Below are 20,545 nucleotides of genomic sequence, written 5' to 3' on the forward strand. Positions count from 1 at the left end.
ATAATCCTGAGCCGGCCTGAGTTAGCTAGCTAGCTGAGTACGAATCTAATTCGCTTTTCTTAATTAGTAGGTATAGGCCGGTAAGTTTTAGTACTGTATTAAAATTGTGGTGTGCATGTTATACGTCCGGTTCTAGTTCCAATTAGACGATGAATCTTAGAATTCCTTTGGTACGTACTTCTTTCGTTTCATAATTCTTGTATCAAATTTGTTAAAAAATGCATGTATCTATTTTTAAAATACATCTAGATACGTGCAATATCTTTACTCTTTAAAAAACGTAATTGGTGGCGACGGGGTCGCCACACCTTCTCCTCCCCCGTACTCCCACGACTCACGCCTCCCCCGCCGCCGCCACCCTTCGCCTCACGGCGTCGGCGTCGGTCATCAGCGCTGCGTCTCCTCCTTCCCCCGCACCCACTTCTCTCGCCGCCTCCACGAACGTCGCGGTCCTCCACCCTCGCGGCATCATCGTCTGTGGCCGGCCTCCATCACCTCCCGATCTCGGTCTCTGGCGATTCCCGCGCCCCTGCACTGCTCCCGAGCTCGACATCAACCAATTGGCCCTCCCAAAGTCGCCCTGCTGTGCTCCTCCGCTTCTGGCCGGCCGGCCGTCACCGTCGAAGTTGACACTGTCGGGAGCCCCCATCTTCCTAGGCTTCACTATCAAGTCCACAGTGAGGCGCCGCTCGTTTTGCCCTTTCCCCTCTGAGCTTTTTCTTGCTCTGTACTGTTCTGCCGTTGCCTATGGTCACACCACCTCCTTCCCCCCACCAACGGCCGCCTAATTGTCCGCTCCATGATTCAGCTTCTCCAAGATCCGCAGCCTCTGATCGTGCACCAAATCAACCCAATTGGTTGCCGCCATCTACCGCACCGGTGAGAACACGGCAACACGCAGTGGAGGATCACCTCCTCCTCCATATTCGCAAGCTCGACACGCGTCAGAGTTGTCCGCAGCATGGCTTGCAATGCTGGAACCCATCACGCAGGAGTCCGCTAACACCAAAGCACCGCATTCAGGATGGAGCTGCTTGAGGAGTAGCGGTTACTCCAGGCCATAATGGCATCAAGATCAGATGTTTTTTTAGATGATTCTAATAGTGTTTTGGTTGGCATACATGGTTCTTCCATAATTCCTGGTCTCTGATTTGAGTAATAAAGTTACTTCTAAGTCCTAACCATTTTGTCTCCTATTCTTGCATCACATCACATTCTAATTATACCAGCAAAATTGAACTTCATTTTCTGAAAAGAACACTGACCTTTATGTCCATTTGGGGAAAGCAAATTTGAACTTTGTGATGACTTTATTTTCTGAAAGAAACTGATCTTTATGTCTGGATAGTTATAGACTGGCAATCTGTTCGTACGCCAATTGTGAGGTTAATTGAGGTCGACAATTTTAAAAGATGTCATTTGAATGCATTGCTTGAAATTCAATGCTATTGCAGATCTTGAGGTGAGTCTTGGCAAATGAAAGACGCATGAAGAGAACTTATGCAATGTTGTTATGATAAATAAAAAGGATCTTAAGCTGCAACCATTTTGCTACCTGCACCATTTCTTTTGAAAAAATGGCAGCTCTCTAACTTTTAAAATGATGGTGCTGCAAAATGAATCGAACTACCCTACATATACATGGCTATCATCTTTTGAGATTTTATGAATATCCTGACCCGAGCTGCACTTGTCAACCTGCCTCACGTAAATGATTGATTACTGCAATTTAATTCTCTCGGTTGTATCCTGTTGTTTCCAACATTGCAGAAAGCCAAACTAGCTAGCTCACTTGCAGGATATATCCATCTCATGTTGTTGTGGATGTAGATGGGCAAGAATAATTTGTCAAAATTGTTCGTTGACCAATTATGATTTCTATATGTAGGATAATATCCTGAATTACATTGATGAATTCTCATCACTAGGTAACTCTGAAGTCAGTTATAGTCTGTTCATTACTCCCTCCGATCTATTAATAAGTGTCACTGATTTAGTACAACTTTGTACTAAAGTTGCACTAAATCAAAGACACTTACTATTTAATATGGAGCGGTCTGTCCATGTTTTTGCGTATTTGTGTGGATTTCTAACAATCTATCCTTTGATGATGTATTTATTCTTATTTTGCTATTCTGATAAGAAGAATATATGTTGGGCTTATGTTTTACTTCACGAGGTTCACCACTGGTATTTGACATCCTACAAATTTCAGTGCATTTGACTATTCAAGTGACTCACTGCGGTTGTTTTTCCAATTCTCTATTGTTGTTTTTCTGAGTGGGAAAGTAGTTCTAGATGAGCTATTTGTCTTTTTTTCCTTTTTGTGTTCTGTTCCTGTACTATTGCTCACTGGATAGGCTCATTTTCAGGAGGAACTCAGGACCTGCCTGAATGCTCTGAAATCTGAAACTTTGGTGTTGCGGAGAAGCAGGAAGGACAATCTAGGATCGATTTAGACGAGCGACGGCCCAGGCTGAACATGGCATGTGACGTGGCATCTGAAGGTGGAGATTTTGGCATGTATGTTCATAACTATCTTTTACAATCCATCCCTAAAAAAAACTATCTTTTACAATCCAGGCTGAATCGGAACATAGTAGTCTTGAGATGTCTCATGAACTGAATGCTGCACCACCATGTAACTCAGTAATCAGTAAATCTTATTTAGAAAACCGCTTATTCTTTCTTCAGTATGAAAAGATTAAGGAGTTCATCTCAACAGCAAGAAGTGAGGGTGGCACAATTTCATATGGGGGTATCTGACCAAAGGTAAGCATGGATCATTATGTTACATATTCTTGTCCCTCGTTATTCATCCAAGCTACATTTGTGATTTGGCAGCATCTCAGAAGAGAGTTATTTATCGAACCTACATAAGTGATGTTAGCATCAATGCAAATTCGGCGAGAGAAAGTCTTTGGACCAGTCATCTGTGTTAAAAAGTATTTAGGACAAAGAGTGAATCGGAGAGCTTGCAAACGATAATCCGTGAGTTGCTTGACATTGCAAGCATAAGAATTTTTGTAGCTCTTACTTCGTTGTCTTGACTTCTCTACCACTCTGTTTTCAGCTATGGCTTGGATGGTGCCGTGATTTCTGATGATCGGGAAAGGTGTGAGTGCATTGCAAAGGTAGATTGAACTTGACTTATAATGTGCCCATCAACTTTAAACCTACATTAGAACAACTCAAGTATATCTAACGACCTGATACATGTGCAACTTGTCAATCCCACATCTGTAGGTTATCACTCGGGAATTGTTTAGATAAATTGCTCGCAACCAAATTTGGCTCAAGCTCCATTGGGAGTGAACAAGCTGAGTGGTTTTTTGGTCGAGAGCTAGGAAAATGCTGAGTTCTACTTCCATTTTAAGATGTTAGCTGTAAAATTGTTCAAAAAAGATGTTAGCCGTAAATCTGTCCGTGTTAAAGAAAAACTGCAAGCATGTCATTAGTCTACTTTCACAAAGTGCTGCTGTGATGAAAAAGCAATGGCTCCCCAATCTATATATCCTCTGAATCATTTGTTGTTGTTGAAGCCAGTATCCTCTAACTTTCAGGGTCCTCGAAAACTACTTGAGCGTGAAGCAAGTCACCAAGTACCGCTCATATGAAAAATTGGTATAGTACATTTCTCCATCTAAGCTGTACATGACTTAAGGTGAGCTAGTCAGGTCATGAGAATGGAACTATCAATTTCTGAAGACTGAGATAAATCCTCACAGTTTGCACGGACTGAATCTGATGTACATTGCTCTTGTAATAAGCCATTATATATGACATGAGTATTATTTTATTTGAGTTATGTCAATTTCCGTTTCATTTGATAGTTACTTGCGAATGTGGTGCATCTGACAAGTTGAGCAGGCTGCTGCGTGAATCATTTGCGAAGGCGCTGATCCCATATAAACTCTAGGTCACATCGTATGAAAATGACAAGGGCTTTTTATGCAAATTGTCACAACACCCATGCGGTGCAACAAACTAAAAATATATCTATACTTCATGTTTAAAGAGCAATGTAAGGTGGTCGCTACAGAACCTTACTAGTTTTGACAAAAATGGTGGAACGGAGAGAGAATACGGAGAGAGTACATCTACGTAGCTACTCTGTTGTCTACTCTAGATAGATTATTACAACTCACGGATCAAGTGCACATGCAATTCATTGGCATGCAATCTCTGCGGTTTTTGTATGTACATATGTTTCTAAGCATATGAGATATAAGAGCAATTCTACTGTACCTGAGAGGTATCAAAGGGGCTCTTTGTTTCCTGCATGAGGCTTGGCCCGCACCCGATGCAAAAATGGGCTGGTTTGGTTGACTGGACCGCATCTCACGCTTGCACCCGATCTGCAAATAACCCTCTCTCGGCTGCATCAAAAAACGTGAGCGCAACAATGACTACGTATACTTCCTTACAGCGCCCTCGATCACCTGCAAGAAGTTATACTACCAATTGAATTGATCTATTCCTCCCTCAAAACTACTGTAGTTTGTTTTGTGCTGGTGGTGGTTTACGTGATTAGATCGAGCTCGCAGTTTTTGTCTGGGAATTATGGCCTGATCAATTTGGGGCCCCGATCAATTTCTGCAGCTGTATTTACTTTTGCTCATCTGACGCATTATCAATTGCCGCAGCTCTTTATACTTGTTAATTTGCTTGCATACTTAGAACTAATTCGCCGATTCAATCGGGGAGTGCACGACTTAGCCAAGCAACGGGCTCAGATTCGCATATGGCCGGCCGGGCACGCCGGGCCATCGCCTTGTATGAGAAGAAGAATCGACGAGGGAAAAACGAACGGTCCCGAAATTGCCTTCTTGCCCTTAACAACTTGTACCTCTAATTACCGCTTGCATCCACGTGATGGTACCAGGTGGTAGAATCCATCTGGAGCCGTCGGATGTGACCAAGATGGAGGGTAATTGGAAAAATTTCCAAGCACCCTACAACTCCTCCATATAAGATGTTTCAATTTTGTCCTAAATCAAACTTTTAAATTTATCCAAATTCATATATCTACAATATAACATAATAGAACCTTTGGAGTTACGGATATTAGTGCATTTGTTTTATAAATTTAGTCGAGGTAGAACATCTTACCGTATTTACAAACAGTACTTTTCAGTTTGTTGTTTATTCTGGCGTGTTCTACACGATCAAAAAAAGAAAAACTATGGCGTTCTCTGCCATGAAGTTGCCTGCCAAGGTTACCAGTGGGCCCGTGATCCAGCAATCAAACATATATGGGCCCAAATGCCAGCTATCTTATGTACTTCGCTGAATCAGAAAATCTCCTTTCATTGCCAAGTGAACACTGGAGGAATAATGTGAGAAATCAATGCTTTCATTGTGAAACAAACAGGACGAAAGTAAAAAAACATAAACATTTGCCGAACCCTTCTGCGATTCTCGCGAAGGCTAGCTAGGACGATGTGCTCATATCAATATCAATACTGCAAGTGCAAGACGACTCATCAACGCTACCACCAAACACGTCGCTCTTCCTCACGTTGTCCCATCTCAGCACCTCCCTGACATACCCTAAGGCGCCCTCCACGGACCTCCGCTCCAGGGCTCTCGTCTGGAACACGAAGAGCTTGCGGTTTCTGTCCCGGTGATCCCTCAAGGCCGAGGAGTACAGGTCCTTGAACTTGACCGCAATGTAGTAGTAGGCGTGGCTCGCCAGCGACTGCTTCGTGTGGTGGTGTAGCTCCACGGTGCTGAAGTCTGCGAACCAGTCGCACACCGTCAGGGGCACCATGCCAATCTTCTCCTCGAAGGTGTCGTACTTGTTCAGCAGCAGCACACAGGGGGTGTCCTCGAAGGACGGGCGGCGTATCACGTCCTCAAACAGGTCCCTGCTCGCGATCATTTTGTTGCTCAGCTCCCCTGAGCTCTGATGAGCCCACATTTGGTCGTAGTCTGCGAGCGAGATGCAGAAGATGATGGCCCGTACATCTTCCAGCATGTCCAGCCACTTGAAGCCCCCGCGCAGTCCTTCAGAATCGATGTGGATCAGTTGGTACCTGATAAGATAAAGAGAGGTCAGTTGGGTTCAGGACATTACAGGCGTAAAAAACAACTGAAACATCAACTTGAAAATATCAGCTCACTTCGTTTCTGTTGATGGATTGTCAGGCTTGTCAAGGTAGGAGTTAGAGTCTGGGCCTCGCTCATCGAATGAGAATTCAAGTAATGAGAGGCCATTCCACTGGTTGATACCCTCTGCGTACAAGATGTCTGTCTCTGTAGGTTCATATTCGTTACTAGATATTTCAACCACCTGCAAGGAAATGCAGACTTCCGGTCAGGGTTGTTGAACACAAACCAGGCAAGGAAACTTAAGCAACTAAGATGATCTATATGAACAGCTGGTACTACAAAATTACATATTCAACGATGAAATTGTCGGTCCATTTTGTAACAGGAGCAAAAGATTTCTAGTTACATGACCAAATGCCAACTTAAAGCAATACAATGTTGTGTAATCACAAAAAGAAAACGCGCAAACTACAAAACAAAAGAGAACTTGCTAAAACAATTGACCTGTCCCACTGAAATCAGACGTACCACTACGAAAAACTCTCTATAAGTAATAATAACGACCAAGAAAAGGCAAGGGCAGTCAATATTATGAAATAACAACAAATATTTACTATTGCTACAGAGCATGTTCATACTATGGCATCAGTAATCAGGAGTCAATTTGTTTAATGCAATAAAATATACTCCCTACGTCCCATATTAAGTGCCGAAATATTACATGTATCTGGACGTATTTTAGTACTCCCTCTGATCCTAAATTCTTAACTCAAATTTTCCCAAATATGAATGTATCTATTCTTAAAAAGTGTCTAGATACATGTAATATTTCGACAACAATTTAGGATCGGAGGGAGTATATAGATACGTCCATATTTAGACAAATTTGAGTCACTTAATATGGGACGGAGGGAGTATATAACTGTTAGAATTTGGAATTCAGAGGGTAGCACATAGTTGATAGTTCGATCGAACTATTGAATGATATATTTTAGAAAAATATGTACGACGACCAGGTAAGGATACATGTTAGAGTTAGAACCATATGGTGTACCTAGCCTAGCAACTTAAACACCACTAGACAAATCGTAAAACAGAAAACTTGCGATTAGCTCATTAGCACAAACAGTAACAAAAAGCAAATCGAAAAGAAGCACAATTAATCACTCATTATGTGCTGATGTAAATAATCCCATTCTTACCCTTTCCAGAAAATAACTGGCAACATCTGGAAGAAAAGACAAATCATTATTCCTTTTGTATGTTGCTTGAATAGCAGGATCTTTCCAAACCTCTTCGACAAGAGGTGCATATTCGCGAGTTGCAGCAGGAAAGAATGCATCGAGGTCACCCAGAGCGACTATCTCCAACAGCCAGTCAGCAAAGTGCACGAGTCTTTCGTTTAGCGAATATAAAGATGACTTGGTATGTGCAACCTTTGGTTCCTCTGTTGAACCTTGCATTCAGCAATGTTTTCAGAAATTCAAACAATAACGGCTAGCTTGCATAAATAGGTAAATACACATCTGCCTCAAAATCTCAAAGTTCAGTGCGGCAATAGAGCAAGATAGCGAAATTCATATATCTAGGGAAGCATTGTACTCCCTCCGTTCCATAATTCTTGTCTCAAATTTGCCCAAAAATGGACGTATCTATTCCTAAAAAGCATCTAGATACATGTAATATTTTGACAAGAATTATGGAACGGAGGGAGTATAACATAATAATCTAATTGCTGAATTACTGATGAGAAGTATCCTCCTCGAGTTCAAGATGTAAATTGTTACAATTGAATATCTAAAATGACCTGATAAATACTAGCTTCTCACTTTTCACAGATCAGTTTTTTTATTTGTCGCTAGAATTCAGTATGTTTGTTTTATAGTATCCATTGTGTTCCTGACATGATTGAGGTACAAAGAGCAAGAGAACTATAAAGTTGTATGTACCAGTAACTAAAATATCAAGAAATCTCAAAAACAAATATGTGCAAAATCTGAACTAGAACTCACCATCAGACTTGTAATGACTTGTGTCAAGCTCTCTCCCTTCCTCTAAAGCTTCATCTTCGAAGCATTCTCGCCACTCAAGCAGTGTGCTAAGGTATCTGTAAACATTGCTTTGTATCATGAGCTTCAAATTGAGTATTTCTTCTCTAGAGAACTTGCTTCCACACAAGAACTTTGCCTGATTGAGAAAGTACAAATGCAGAGTCAGGTATTTGGCCCATTCTCCATTAAGAAAAGATATCCCATGAGTCGTGTATGTATTCAGTTCTGAAATTCATGCTTACAATTATCCATTAAGAAATTTATAAATATAGGGATGTTGATATTAATTCTGTAACACAAGTCCTCCATTTAAATGGGCACCAACATACTAGTAAACATTAAAAATGTACAGTATGGTCACTCTTAGCATTAAAAGTCCCTCAAGCTTTTATCTTGCTTCGTATGTTCCATATTTTTCATGTAGGATAACCTCTTCATCAGGCATATTTTCAATATCACACATGCTCTTTTTTCATCACTTTCTAGGTGACATAGCTTGATAATTTCCCTGTTCTACCAGGAAATAAATCTGACGTGCTTGCATATTTGGAAGCAAAGAAATCAACTTCACCGTGTTTGCTTGAACTATTAAAGTTATCAAATTTTAGTATCACAGAAAGTAGAAATTAATAACACCCATTCCTACTTTCGTGAAATACTTTGTGCGGATCTATATGACATGACACATGAGGAAGCACTATGAGCAAGTAGACAAACCTGCTTAAAGATTGTGCTTGATCCTGATCCTTCTACTCCAACCAATAGAAGTTTCTGAACTCGTTTCAACTCCAGGTAATCTGGGACAAACCTACTCAAGTACACAGAAGCATCTTCTTTCAAGCCATGCGAATATCCAGGAGGGATTGGCAGCGAAAAAAGGGTAGCAATAAGACGAGTAGATGCCTGGCTAACCAAATTATGGAGTAAGATAGTTACTTAGTTGACTTTGCAAACAAACTTCCAAGTAGAACAGCATTTTCCAAAATGTACCTTTTGCCAAATATTTCCTTTTATTATGTTTTGCCCCTCCTCCTCGTAAGATCCATCATCATATAACCAGAAATGAGTATTTCGTGGGCACTGTACATTGCCGAACTGAACGAAAAGCCAGTAAAAACTCTGATCAAGATCTTGAAGAGGTGATGAATGATGCCCTAAAAAATTAAGTTTCGTTTTCAGATTCAAAAGCATGAAAATAAACTGAGCCAATTAAGTATGCAAACTTACATACTAATGGGAGATTAAACCTTATAATTCCCTTTTCGGTACGTTGAGCCAAACAATAAAAAAGACGATTGCGAGAGTACAAGATAAAATGTAGGGACACAAAAATATAAGCTAAAAAAATTAGCTTGCCCGTAAAAGTTACAAAGCTGTGCAACTCATAGACTTGGATAATGTAACAGCAGACGAGATCATAATCTCCCAACGGAGACGAAACATTTGGAAAAAAAGATAATTCATTTTGATCCATGGAATTGTGCAAATAAGATTGTTTCGTTGTTGTTTGTGCCCACTAACTTCTATTTAAATTTAATTATCATGTCAATCTTTAGACAGGAACATGGAAACAATCACCAAATGGCAATATACATTATCAAGTCAACGACCAGTCCTGCTAATGTCACTACTCACTACAAATTAATACCAAAAAACTGGAAGTGAGCAGTTTCGCTTCACTTTAAGTGGTATGAAGTATAAACTGGTGAGTGCAAGTATACCCAGATAAACAGACTGATGCTGGATTCTTATACTAGTGATGTCAGGCTTATGCTTTTGGAGTTACTGTACTGATTAAAACTATACCAAGCGGGGTAAACTTGTTTGAACATTGCACGGCTGGTATTTTCAATGTAAGTTGTTTCAATATTGCAGTTTTGAGATATCAGTCGGCATATCAGACACCATAGATAATAACCATAATTCCAATTAATATGCAATTCCAGTTAATAGGTTCACATGCGAAAAGTTCACCCAACATAAAAGTGTAAGAGCTAGGTTGAGGGGTGTGCGATCGCGATTGAGAATAATCATTAAAACAGAACAATAAGGTGAAGCGTAGCATCCGGTCAAAAAAAAAAAAAGGTGAAGCATAGCAACAACTTATGCAGCACCGATAATTCCCTATCCTAGTGTATCCGTATTGGATACTGTATCCGATACTGTCGTACCAGTGGCCCACGGGGTCCCATTGATACGGGACGCATGGGTCGCCAGTAACGAAGCCCCGTCAGGAAGGCCTCCCGGGAAGCCTGCCTCAAGGAGTCAGCCCTTGGTGAAGGTGAAGCTAAGGGCCCGCATATAAGAAGCCCCGGGAACCCTGGTCCCGGGAAGTTGAAGAAACGCCACCCGGCAGCTAGCCGGGTGCGCTAGCCGGGAAGGGCACCCCAGCAACCCACGCTCGGGCATGCAGGCGGGGCCCGCGGAACAGTGAAGACAGGACAAGACGGCGGGTACAGTGCATTTAATGCACCGACAGGAGTCTTATCAGCAGGCCTAGGCTTGCTTAGCAAGGCTAGGGCGACTACCCTACGAACCATTTTTTCTACCGTGTATAGTGGACCGGGCGCTGCATGGCATCCAGCATGGATGAGCAGAAATGTATTTCATATGGGTGTGACACGCGTCTAGGAAATGTGTCACACTGCATGCATTGGCACCTGTGGTATCCCCTTGTCTATAAAAGGAGGAGCAATGCCACCGGTCAAAGGGTTCCGATCAGTCTTAGTTTGAACCCTAGTTAGAGCCATCGCCAAGTAGCTTCCCGGGAACCCCCGAGACACCTTGTAAGCAACACATACAATCTTGAATACAACAAAAAGTAAGACGTAGGGTGTTACACCTCCGGGTGGCCCGAACCTGGGTAAATTCACGTGTCCACACTTCGTGTCTACCGTCACGCCGGCGATCGCCGGAGCGATCGCTTCGCCCTCCACCGAACCAAAAAGGGGGTGCTCGGCATCCCCGGTGCCGGAGACCCGTGCTCCGACAGATACTAATACAGTAATACTCGCCTGATACATGCTCGATACGTGAATTATCAGAACATACAATAATAAAAAAATCACAATAAATTCTGACACGTTTCTGATACTTGTTTGATACATGCTGGATACTGGATACTGGATAGTGGATACTGCCCTACCCAGCAAGAGCTCAATAAGGCTTTCTTGATCCCCAACATCTGTCCTGATCTCCTGCCTCTGCTGTAACAGCACCAACAGAAGCTAGCAAGGCAGGGACTTGACATTGAACTACTCACTGCTCACATTGATATTGGTAAGAGTCTACTTAATCCTCTACTTCTCGACAAGTGAACCTTCATATCACGATGGGCTATTACTGAACAGTAAGCTTGCTACCTTGTGTAGTTGTCTAGTCCAGAAGATGGCAAAAAGAGGTGCAGCCTCAAGTCCTGAAGTGATATACTCACTAACCTCAAAGCACAACTGTGTTTTTAAAAAACAAAAAAATTAGTGAAACGTATCCACCTATCGGCATATTTGAAAAATCATGAATCCCGTATCCATATCAGTGCTGCGTATATCAACTGTCTAGTGACCATGTTATCTGATTATGTGACAAATTTCTCACTGGATATGTACCAGAATATGTTAGGACAAGTATAAATGCAAATAACTAATGTCCATGTTGACTTGCAAAACAAGCTGGAACTTCATTTACAGTAAATTACTAAAGTAGCGATGTTACCGAATATTTTGCAGTATGTGGCTTGTCTTAACTAAATATTTTACCTTGAGCATCCTTAGCTCTGTTTTCGTAATCTCACGCCCGTTTATGAACACCTGCGTACTACCGTTGCTAGCGTCTGCTTGAAGCTTCCCTCCAACATTCAGCTTTGAACTAACAATCATATCTGGCTTCTCACCTTCCTGACACCATGGTTTGAACATAGGACCAGTTAATTGATAAATCGAATGTATGCTCAGTTGCAGGCTGCAGCACAATGTATCAATGCAATGATTCATGAAAGGAAGTGTTCATATGACATTCTGAAGTCTTACCTTCCCCCACAGCCCGGAGTCCTTGTCATACCAGTACTGCCCCGGCGTGAGGCGCACTGGCGGCACAGCGCACCCGAGCAGCAAATCCAACTCTCCCTGCGAGAGCCGTCGCCCGTTCACCACGATCTCATCCGGCCGCACCTGGTTGGAGGCGCATCCGCGCTCTGCGTGCATGACCTGCCGCACCTCCGCGGGCGCGAGCAGCCGCGCCAGAAGCCGCGACCCCTTGCCCAGCCGTGCCCGGCGCCGGGCGTCCGCCACGGGCCGGCCAATGCAGCCAACGCACTTGCGACCCTCCGGCATGGACCCCATCGCCCGCAGCACGCACCCGGCGCAGTACCGCGCGCCGCAGGCCAGACACTCCTCCCTTTCCCCAAGGATCCCCATCCCCATTACCCCCTTGCTACACCTCGCGCACGCCCGCTGCTTGTTGCTGGGCCCCGGCCGGTCCGAATCGGGTGGCGGGAGTGGCTGAGAGGGCGGCGAAGGGGATTTATAAGGCGGGGGCGAGGAGGTAGGGCTCGAGGTGTCCGGTGAGGAAGGCGGCGATGGCGCGGTAGGAGGAGCAGGAGGGTCCGGGCGGAGGAGGCGGGAGATGCGGCGGCGGTGGCGCGAAAAGGGGAGGAGGGGCGCCGCCGCGGCGTTGGAGGAGCGGGAGGCAGGGGTTGGTGGCCCACGGACCGGAGCGTCCGCGGAGAGCGCGACGGAGAAGGAGTAGTCGAGCTGGTCCTCGTCGGGGACCGGCGCGCCCGCGGGGAGCAGCTTCCGGAGGGCCCGTGACCACACCGTCTCCGGCTGCGGCGGGTCGGGAGGCGCCGGAGCAGACGGGGATGAAGACATCCCCGGGGATACTAGAGATCCGGTGTCGCTATGCAGAGAACTAAGCTGGGTGGCGGCAATGGCTAGTACATGGAGGAGGAGCGCCGCCTGGGAAGGCGAGGCCAAAGAGGAGGAGGCGGAGAGTTTGAATCAGTGGCGTGGAGGACGAGGCGGCCGATGTACAGTGACATGTGGCCCCGCCTCTGGCGAACGTACGATGGGCCAGGCAAGGTGGTCGCTGGTCCGTCCTCTTGTGTGTCCCAGTCCCAGCGTCCGTTCCGTGCAGCCCTACGCCTCCACCTCCAATCTCATGGATTCCATGATCGAATCGATGGCTGGTCGCTCGGCTCTAGATGCAGCGCCAGGGATGGTCGGGTTGGGGTCGAGGTGTGTGGTCGTAGATGGATAGGGAAGGAGGGCGTCGTGGCGGGGTGGAGGGTGCGACGGCGGGATGGACCGATGGAGGGCGCGCGCAGCCAAGAGTCGCCACATCGCGCAGGGGACGTTGACCAAAGTGAGCTGCGTTTGGACTAGGTGTGGAGTGTTTTCTCCTTTTCTTTTTGTGGATGCTTAATTTTGTGGCATTGGAAAATGCGAGCACTTCCCGTGACAAGCCCCTGCCGACGACGGATGGTTCATGCCGCTTCTTGTGCGGTTACATGTACTCTTGTTCAATATTCGCATCAATCCTCTCATGGATGTGGTGAAATGGATGCCTTTTACAATTTTTTAAGGATACAAAGCATTTAATCTTAAGGTTTATTAGATTTCCTAAAGTGAATGCATCCTAAAATGAAGCGCAATAGCCGAAGCAACAATAAATAGCAAGAATGTAAAGGGCAAAATGATACCACATGCGGAGACGAAGATTTCACCGGAGTTTCACCTATTGGGATCGCTGTACATCTCCGTTTGGAAAAGTGCTTTACCACAAAGGTAGAGACGCCACAAAATCTCACTCTATTTTCTAACTCTCACCACACCACAAAGGTGGGATGAGCTCTCACAACACCATAAAGGTGAGGTGAGTTCCATTGGTAGCTTCCTTGGAGGCGAAGTCCAAACCCTTACAAACTTGACCGAGGCTAACTCCACAACTGAATTGGAGGCTCCCAATCCAATAGCCGAGCTCCTCACACCAAGGAGGAGCTCAAGGCAACCGTTTCCGTCTAGTACTCCCAAAAGCGCAAGAGAAACGAATCCACGAGAGAAACAAGGGGAATTAACTTTGTGACTTGGTGAAACCCTAAATCTAGCTCTTCTCCTCCAATTCTCAAAAAATCAACAAGGGGGAACCTCTATGGAGGGAGATCTAGTAGATTGAAGCTTATGGAGTTCTTGGGTGAGAGTAGGCTGTTCTTGGCTTCGTGCTCGGGCAGAATACCTGTTGGGGACGAAGGGTTATTTATATGGACTTCCCAAAATCTAACCGTTATGCACTGCGAGTTCCAGGGGCAGAACTTCCGGTGAAATCCGGGTGACCGGAAGTTCTGGCCCAGTTCCGGCTCAACCTCTGGAAATCCATATAGGATTCCAGTAGCATCGCGGAGCTTGTCTGGAGGTAGGGTGGAAGTTCCGGTCGCCCGGAACTCCACCAGAACTTCCGGACCTGGGCAAACACAGGCACAACAGCTAGAAAAAGAAAACTGTTCTCTCACTTTTTGGTAGGCTTTATGTGGGTGCAAGATGTATGTTTGTGTACGTGAAAAGCGATTCACCTATTACCTTCCCATGTGTACTCCCTCTTAATAGTACGGAGTTCCTACGACTCAATAAATGAAAAAGCCGCTAAACTCCACTATGTTTCTTTTCCAATCTTGAGGGCATCGAATCGTTTTGCGCTATTTGATATCAAATCTGAAAAACTTAACGCACGATTAGTCCACACAACACGTTGTCATCACCACCAAAACCACTTAGGAAAGAAATGCCCTTTCAACAGGGCGGATGTGAATGGGAGGGGAGCTTGGTCCTCTTTATGTACATTATTACTTTAGAATCTTAGGTCTGTTAGAGGCAGATGAGGACAATGTCGTTATCCTCTCTCTCTCTCTCTCCCTCTCTCTCTCTCTGAGAACTCTTTGTCGACTACCTTTGGCTGGTTCTAGCGGCCGGTTCCAAAATCCTCCCTTCCAGCAGCTTGTCTCGGCACGCCAAGAGTGCAACTAGGTTTTAGAGACGAGACCTTTGGTAAAAGATCCTCCAATAATCCCGATGAAGTCCCAAATCAGGAAGGTTTGCAAGTTTCCTCTCCTCTTTTCTCCGGTCACTATGGTGACTGATGGAAAAAGGGAGAGCGAAGCTTGAAGGTCTTCTTTGATCTGGTTTCTTCCCCTCTTTGTTGCCTTTGTTTGGACTTCTGGCCTTCCAAGTCCTAGGGTCACTAGTTGTAGTTCTTTTGATTTCTCTGCGGCGTCCATATGTGCTTTTTTTTTGGTTCTCCCATGGTTGGAGACACTCTCCTTACGGAGTCTGGCGACGAGGAGTGTGCTTCACTTCCCAACCTCCCCTTACAGAGGCCCACGTTGTTGTACTTGGGGAATGGACCTTACACAATCTAAGATTGAGGCGACGCTCCCATGTATTCGAGGACCATCTGGTCACAACTAGGGCCGTTTTACTCTCGAGGCATATGGCCTTAAAAGACTTATCTTCCTCCATGGCATTTCTCTTCTACATGTCTATGGAGTTTTGCAAAACCCAAACACCTCGAAGATAGATATAGAGGTATGAATGAATTTGTCGATAATTCAAGCATTGTATACGTCATTAGTCCGATTCTTTATAGGAACTACCCGTAATAACCAACTTGCAAAATGGGTCTATTTATCATAAAGAGATTCGTTGTTCCTGACCCTACTTCACCTTTATTGTTATTTGAACAAAAAGATCACACTAAACTTTTGGTAAAAGTTCTGTCTTGGCAGGCGAGATGGATTCTTTGCCTTTGACCAAAGTTTGAGGTATGTTTGGTTTGGTGCCAAGACGTCACATGTCAAATTTTTGGTCCTTAATCAAAATTTGGTACTCCTTTGGATGGTGGCAGACTCCTATTATTTGACAAGCCAACTTCCTTTAGCCAACCCTAGTTCAAAGTTGTTTTGTCAACTTTTGGTAGGACAGGTGTGGGCTCAATTCAAACACTCCTTTGGCATGCCTGAAAATTACTGATCTCCAACTAGTGATAGCGGATCCGACAAATTGGTGGGTTTTTTTCGACGAAACTTTATGGTGGAGTTAGAGCAACTCCAGCCGGCCCCCCTAAAGCCCCCCTAAACGGGCTTGGGGGGCGTCGGCGCCCAAAAACCCACCCAGTCGGCCTCCCCAAAATGTTTTTCTCATCCGGCGCGGCCCAAAAAGTTAGCCGGCGCCCCCAGGCCGAACCCAGCCTACCAGTGGGGGGGGGGGGCTAGCGGGGGCGCGTCTTGTCAGCGACCAATTAATTGCCCCACCGGTTTCTCACCGGCCCCTCCTCGGCTCCCGAGTGGATTTTAATGGCGGTAGCCCGCCGGTTGCCACGCGGCCGCGTTTATCGCCGTGTTCACACGCCCGCCGGTTCGCATTCCGGCGATATAAAAAGGGGCGACCACCGGCGGTACTTGGCATTCTCCTCTCCTCCCTCTCGCCCAAACCCTCCTCTCTCTCTCGCCCTTAAACCCTCCCGACGATGATACATGGCGCCGGGCGACGCTCACGCTCGAGGAGGCCGAGGCCCTCCATGAGAACGAGTACCCGGCGTCGCCCGACTGCCGGCTGCCGGCGCACTAGACCCTCAGCATCGACGGCATCCCGCCGCTGCCGGTGCCAACGGGCCATGCCCGCACAGCCGCCGTCAATGCCCACTGGTGGCACGGGTTGACGGTGGAGGAGCACGAGGACCCCGGGTGGAACCCCGCCACCGGGGCGAACTGGGCGCCCTTCTTCGCCGACCGCCACGCCGTCGACATCGCCCGCTACGAGGGCCATGGCGAGCGCCCGCCACCGGGACGATTCAACATCGACGGCCGGCGGAGGTTCTGGAGCGGGCTCTCTGTGGCGGCGGTGCTCGCCCCCATCGACGCCGGCGATCACCCCCGCCTGGAGGCACCCTCGCCGGCACCGGCGGGCAGGCACCGGTACGGCGGCTCCGACGCATCCCGCCCTCTGTGGTGACCCGGACCCGTAAGGATCCGGACCTCTGTGTAATCTGTGCTAGTCCCTGGATCAAATGCTAGCACACACAGTTCCATTGATGAAATACCATACACATTTCTATTAGATCGGTTCGAAATACAAATCCAAAGTACTTAATACAAGCCAAGCGGAAGTTCAAAATAAAGCAAACTGATAAAGAGGGAGTCCCATCAACGCCACAGGCAAGTTGAGTGTAGACTCGGGACCCTGCGTCTTCTTCTTAAGCATCACTCTCTGCACATGATAGGTGAGGTCAGTACATTGATTGTACTTGCAAGTCACACCTGTGTGGTTAGGAGAAATGCATTGAAATGATGAAGGATTTTCTAGTTTGGCTACTAGGGTTGTTTTTGCAAAATGCTGCTTTTGGGGTTTCGAAATACTCATAGTATTTTCCTTTGAAAAATTTCTAATCCTGGAGTTTTGATAAAACAGGGTTTGATCAATAGTATGGTCATTATGTGGATGTTCACTCCACGACCTAGCTATGCACTCTGGGTCATCTGACACTCACATAGCATCCCGGTTCCCCTGACCCATCCTGTGGAACCTTCCATCGAGTCAAAACAGTTTTGGAGTTTATGGAAAACAAAACTTGAAGATCTCCACTTCTCCTGACTTAATGACTCGAAGTCGCCCATAACCAAGGGCATGGCTAATCGATTAGATTGACACTCTCAAGAGGTTTGTACACTTTACCCACTTGACACAATCAGTCCAAAGTGTTGCCTGACGACAAGCGTGCGCAACAGGTAAAGATTGTGACGAAGTTTTTCACTAGAAGCCCCCTGATACCTAATTCTGGCACCGCCCGCCCCATAAGAGCACATTGGCCCCTCTCCGGATGGCGATACCCAGGTAAGGGTTTCCCGCTAGTTAGTCGACCAAGGTAGAGCCCATAACAGTAAGTGGTTGCACAAGAAGCCTTTGGGTACATGAGAAGATTTGAACTCTTGGATTTCTGGACGGCGGTCCCCACCTTCTCCTGAGCGTGTACCCGTTACGGGGTTACAACACTTGCCGACAGCCAACTGGCCTCCATCATACCACTCTATCCAGATAAAACATTTTGGTTTTATTTCGAAAACATTTTTCCCAAAAACATACTCGCTCATAAAGAACACTTAATACTTTTCAATATAGTTTGGGTCCCGTCCCGTTATAATAGTATAGCATGCTTTGGAAAAATGTAAATACATAACCTATGGTATTTGGTGGCATGGCAATAAAATCCTATAAGCAATCTACAAGGAATAACTAAACATGTTGAAAACGCATTTGATAAATACTTCATAAAGAAATAACTCTAACATGCATCCTATGACATTGTAAACAAGATAGCATAAGCAAAATATAGGTAGTACATGATCAATATGTGTAACTTGCCTGGATCAGAAAAGTTGTTGCGGTCGTCAACTCCCTGGCACTCGTCGCAATCGCAATCCGAATAATCTAACGCGAAGAACGAAACAACAATAAATGCATAGTTCCAAACACCTCTCAAAATCCAAATATAACTCGAAATGACTTCGGATAAAGGATGTATCACAAGCATACAAAAACAGAACCTAAACGTCATCTAAGTAGTACCATAGTATTAACAAACCAAGTTCTAAAGCCTAAGGCCAAGGCTAGAGTGGCTAAGTCTAAAATTCAGTAACCTGCTACTGTTAACAGGTTGCAACTAGGGTTGACAGGTATAAGGTGCTAAAGTACAGTACATGGCATGAAACGTATGCTACAGTACAGTACTAAGATTTTACTAACTAACGCAACAGGTTTCAGGTCAATTGGATAAACAGATCAAAAGTTACTGACTTGCAAAGGTGGCTAGTCAGATTCTGACAGATATAGGATACTAACCTCTACTGAAAAGCTACTGGTGCTGACAAAGAACTAAACATACGAATCCAAGAATAGGATCTACTCTTCCAAATGGCACTGGTTTCACGAACTATGGAGATATGAGGCAGTAGCTATGAACAGATGAATGTGGCTACTCTAAAACAGAACAGTACAGGATATGAACTTCTATCGTCGTGCTGCTAGTGAAGGTGAAATTGAAATGGTCCAACTAGGAAATTGCTGTGTAGGGGTGTACCTAAGGTTCAAACTACAGAAAGAATCAACTAAAATGATGCTACGGACAACAGGAAGAACTACTGCGAATTAGGCTACCCGCTAAGAATGGTGTTACAACTTCCTGCCGCGGCAGAGATACGACAGAGAGGCTGCTAAGAATACAGTTTTGCAACGACGATGCAGTGCACAAGATGCACAATCTACGGCTAAGCACTACAGATCAATCATAGAGAAACATTCGCTCTACACAATGGTGAAACCTAGAGCACATCGTGGTCAGCGGTCTGCTAACAATCGACGCCTGAACAGGGCTAACCGAAAAGCACGGGAGATGAACCAAACCATACCCAAATTCTCCGGAGATGAGCGGAATCGAAGAAAGAAGGCTCGGGGAAGAAGATGAAGGGTTGGAGAAGGTTCACGTCGTCGCGGGGAGTCGAACGGTGCAAGCAGCTTCGCGAATCGGTCGTCGATTCTCTGGCGATTGCTCGCCGGAGTTGGGCGGCGGCGGCTGGGGCGTGGATTGGGGCGCACGGGCAAGAAGAGCGCAGGTGGCAAGGGGAGAGCGTGGGCGCGCGAGAGAGGGGATGCGGGGGAAACTTATAGGGGCAGAGGGGGCGTGGGCGAGGTGGCCGGCGGTTTGCCGCCGGGGTCGTGGGCGCGCGGGCGTGCGCAAGGGCATGCGCGGGACACGGGCGCATGGGCGTGGCGGCGGTTGGAGATTTGCGGAGGTGGGGGATGACAGGTGGGGCCCACCTGTCAGTGAGAGAGAAGGGAGAGAAGAAGGGATAGCCATTGGATCTGAGATGGACGGCTAGGATTAGAAGATAACCCTTCGGGGTTTTAAGTGTAAGCGTATTTCGCTGAGAATACGTTTTCTTGCGGGGAAAGCGTATTTTCAGAGAAAAGGAAAAGAGTAAAAGAAAAATACTTTTCAGGATCTATAATTCACCCGAAAATCCATTTAAATCATTTAAATATCAAATGGCTTCCGAAAAATTACCAAAAATTCTGTAAAATAATATATTTCATTTAGAGTCCAGGAAAATTATTCCCACTCAAAAATAAAATAATAAAAATAGTTTTAATGTCTTTAAGCTTAAATAAATCCAAATAAAATCCTAGAATGCATTTTTAAATTCTTTAAAATTGTCAAATCAAATTCTATCCACCTAACACATTCCAAAACACAATTTCAAACACTTTCAATAAAGCATCATAATGAAACACCAAAATTTTAAGATATAATCAAGGTGATATGCATGAGGAATGAAAAGGTGCGAACATCCGAAATTGAAAATTTGGGATGTTACACCCTCCCGGCTCGGGCTCTTTCCGCAG

General features: G+C 45.4%; 1 protein-coding gene across 3 annotated transcripts; it reads right to left on the bottom strand.

The window, feature by feature from the left end:
* Nucleotides 1-5,290: 5,290 nt before the first annotated feature.
* On the bottom strand, nt 5,291-13,421 carry LOC100843670 (extra-large guanine nucleotide-binding protein 3). 3 transcript variants are annotated; one of them, XM_024462017.1, is made up of 9 exons: nt 12,131-13,421; nt 11,861-11,998; nt 11,468-11,554; nt 9,096-9,200; nt 8,823-9,008; nt 8,067-8,241; nt 7,257-7,501; nt 6,126-6,295; nt 5,291-6,038 (listed from the first exon to the last, which is right to left on the bottom strand). In XM_024462017.1, the coding sequence occupies exons 1-9, from the start codon at nt 12,968-12,970 to the stop codon at nt 5,435-5,437; spliced, it is 2,550 nt and encodes an 849-aa protein (XP_024317785.1). In that variant the 5' UTR covers nt 12,971-13,421; the 3' UTR covers nt 5,291-5,434. The 3 variants fall into 3 exon arrangements, with proteins under 3 accessions (XP_024317785.1, XP_024317784.1, XP_010234602.1); XM_024462016.1 differs by having other exon boundaries at nt 7,257-7,510; nt 12,131-13,420; XM_010236300.3 differs by lacking the exon at nt 11,468-11,554 and having other exon boundaries at nt 7,257-7,510; nt 12,131-13,409.
* Nucleotides 13,422-20,545: the final 7,124 nt, after the last annotated feature.

This window comes from Brachypodium distachyon, chromosome 3, assembly GCF_000005505.3.
Source record: "Brachypodium distachyon strain Bd21 chromosome 3, Brachypodium_distachyon_v3.0, whole genome shotgun sequence".
Taxonomy (NCBI): domain Eukaryota; kingdom Viridiplantae; phylum Streptophyta; class Magnoliopsida; order Poales; family Poaceae; genus Brachypodium; species Brachypodium distachyon.

Bases quoted from the DNA above. Each gene is read 5' to 3' on its own strand.
- LOC100843670 (XM_024462016.1), bottom strand. From the start codon at position 12,970: ATGTCTTCATCCCCGTCTGCTCCGGCGCCTCCCGACCCGCCGCAGCCG. The intron at 9,201-11,467 runs GTAGCAAGCTTA...CTTTTCGTTCAG, and splicing joins GGACTAGACAACTACACAAG to TTCGGCAATGTACAGTGCCC. The intron at 6,296-7,256 runs GTAAGAATGGGA...ATTTCCTTGCAG, and splicing joins CCAGTTATTTTCTGGAAAGG to GTGGTTGAAATATCTAGTAA.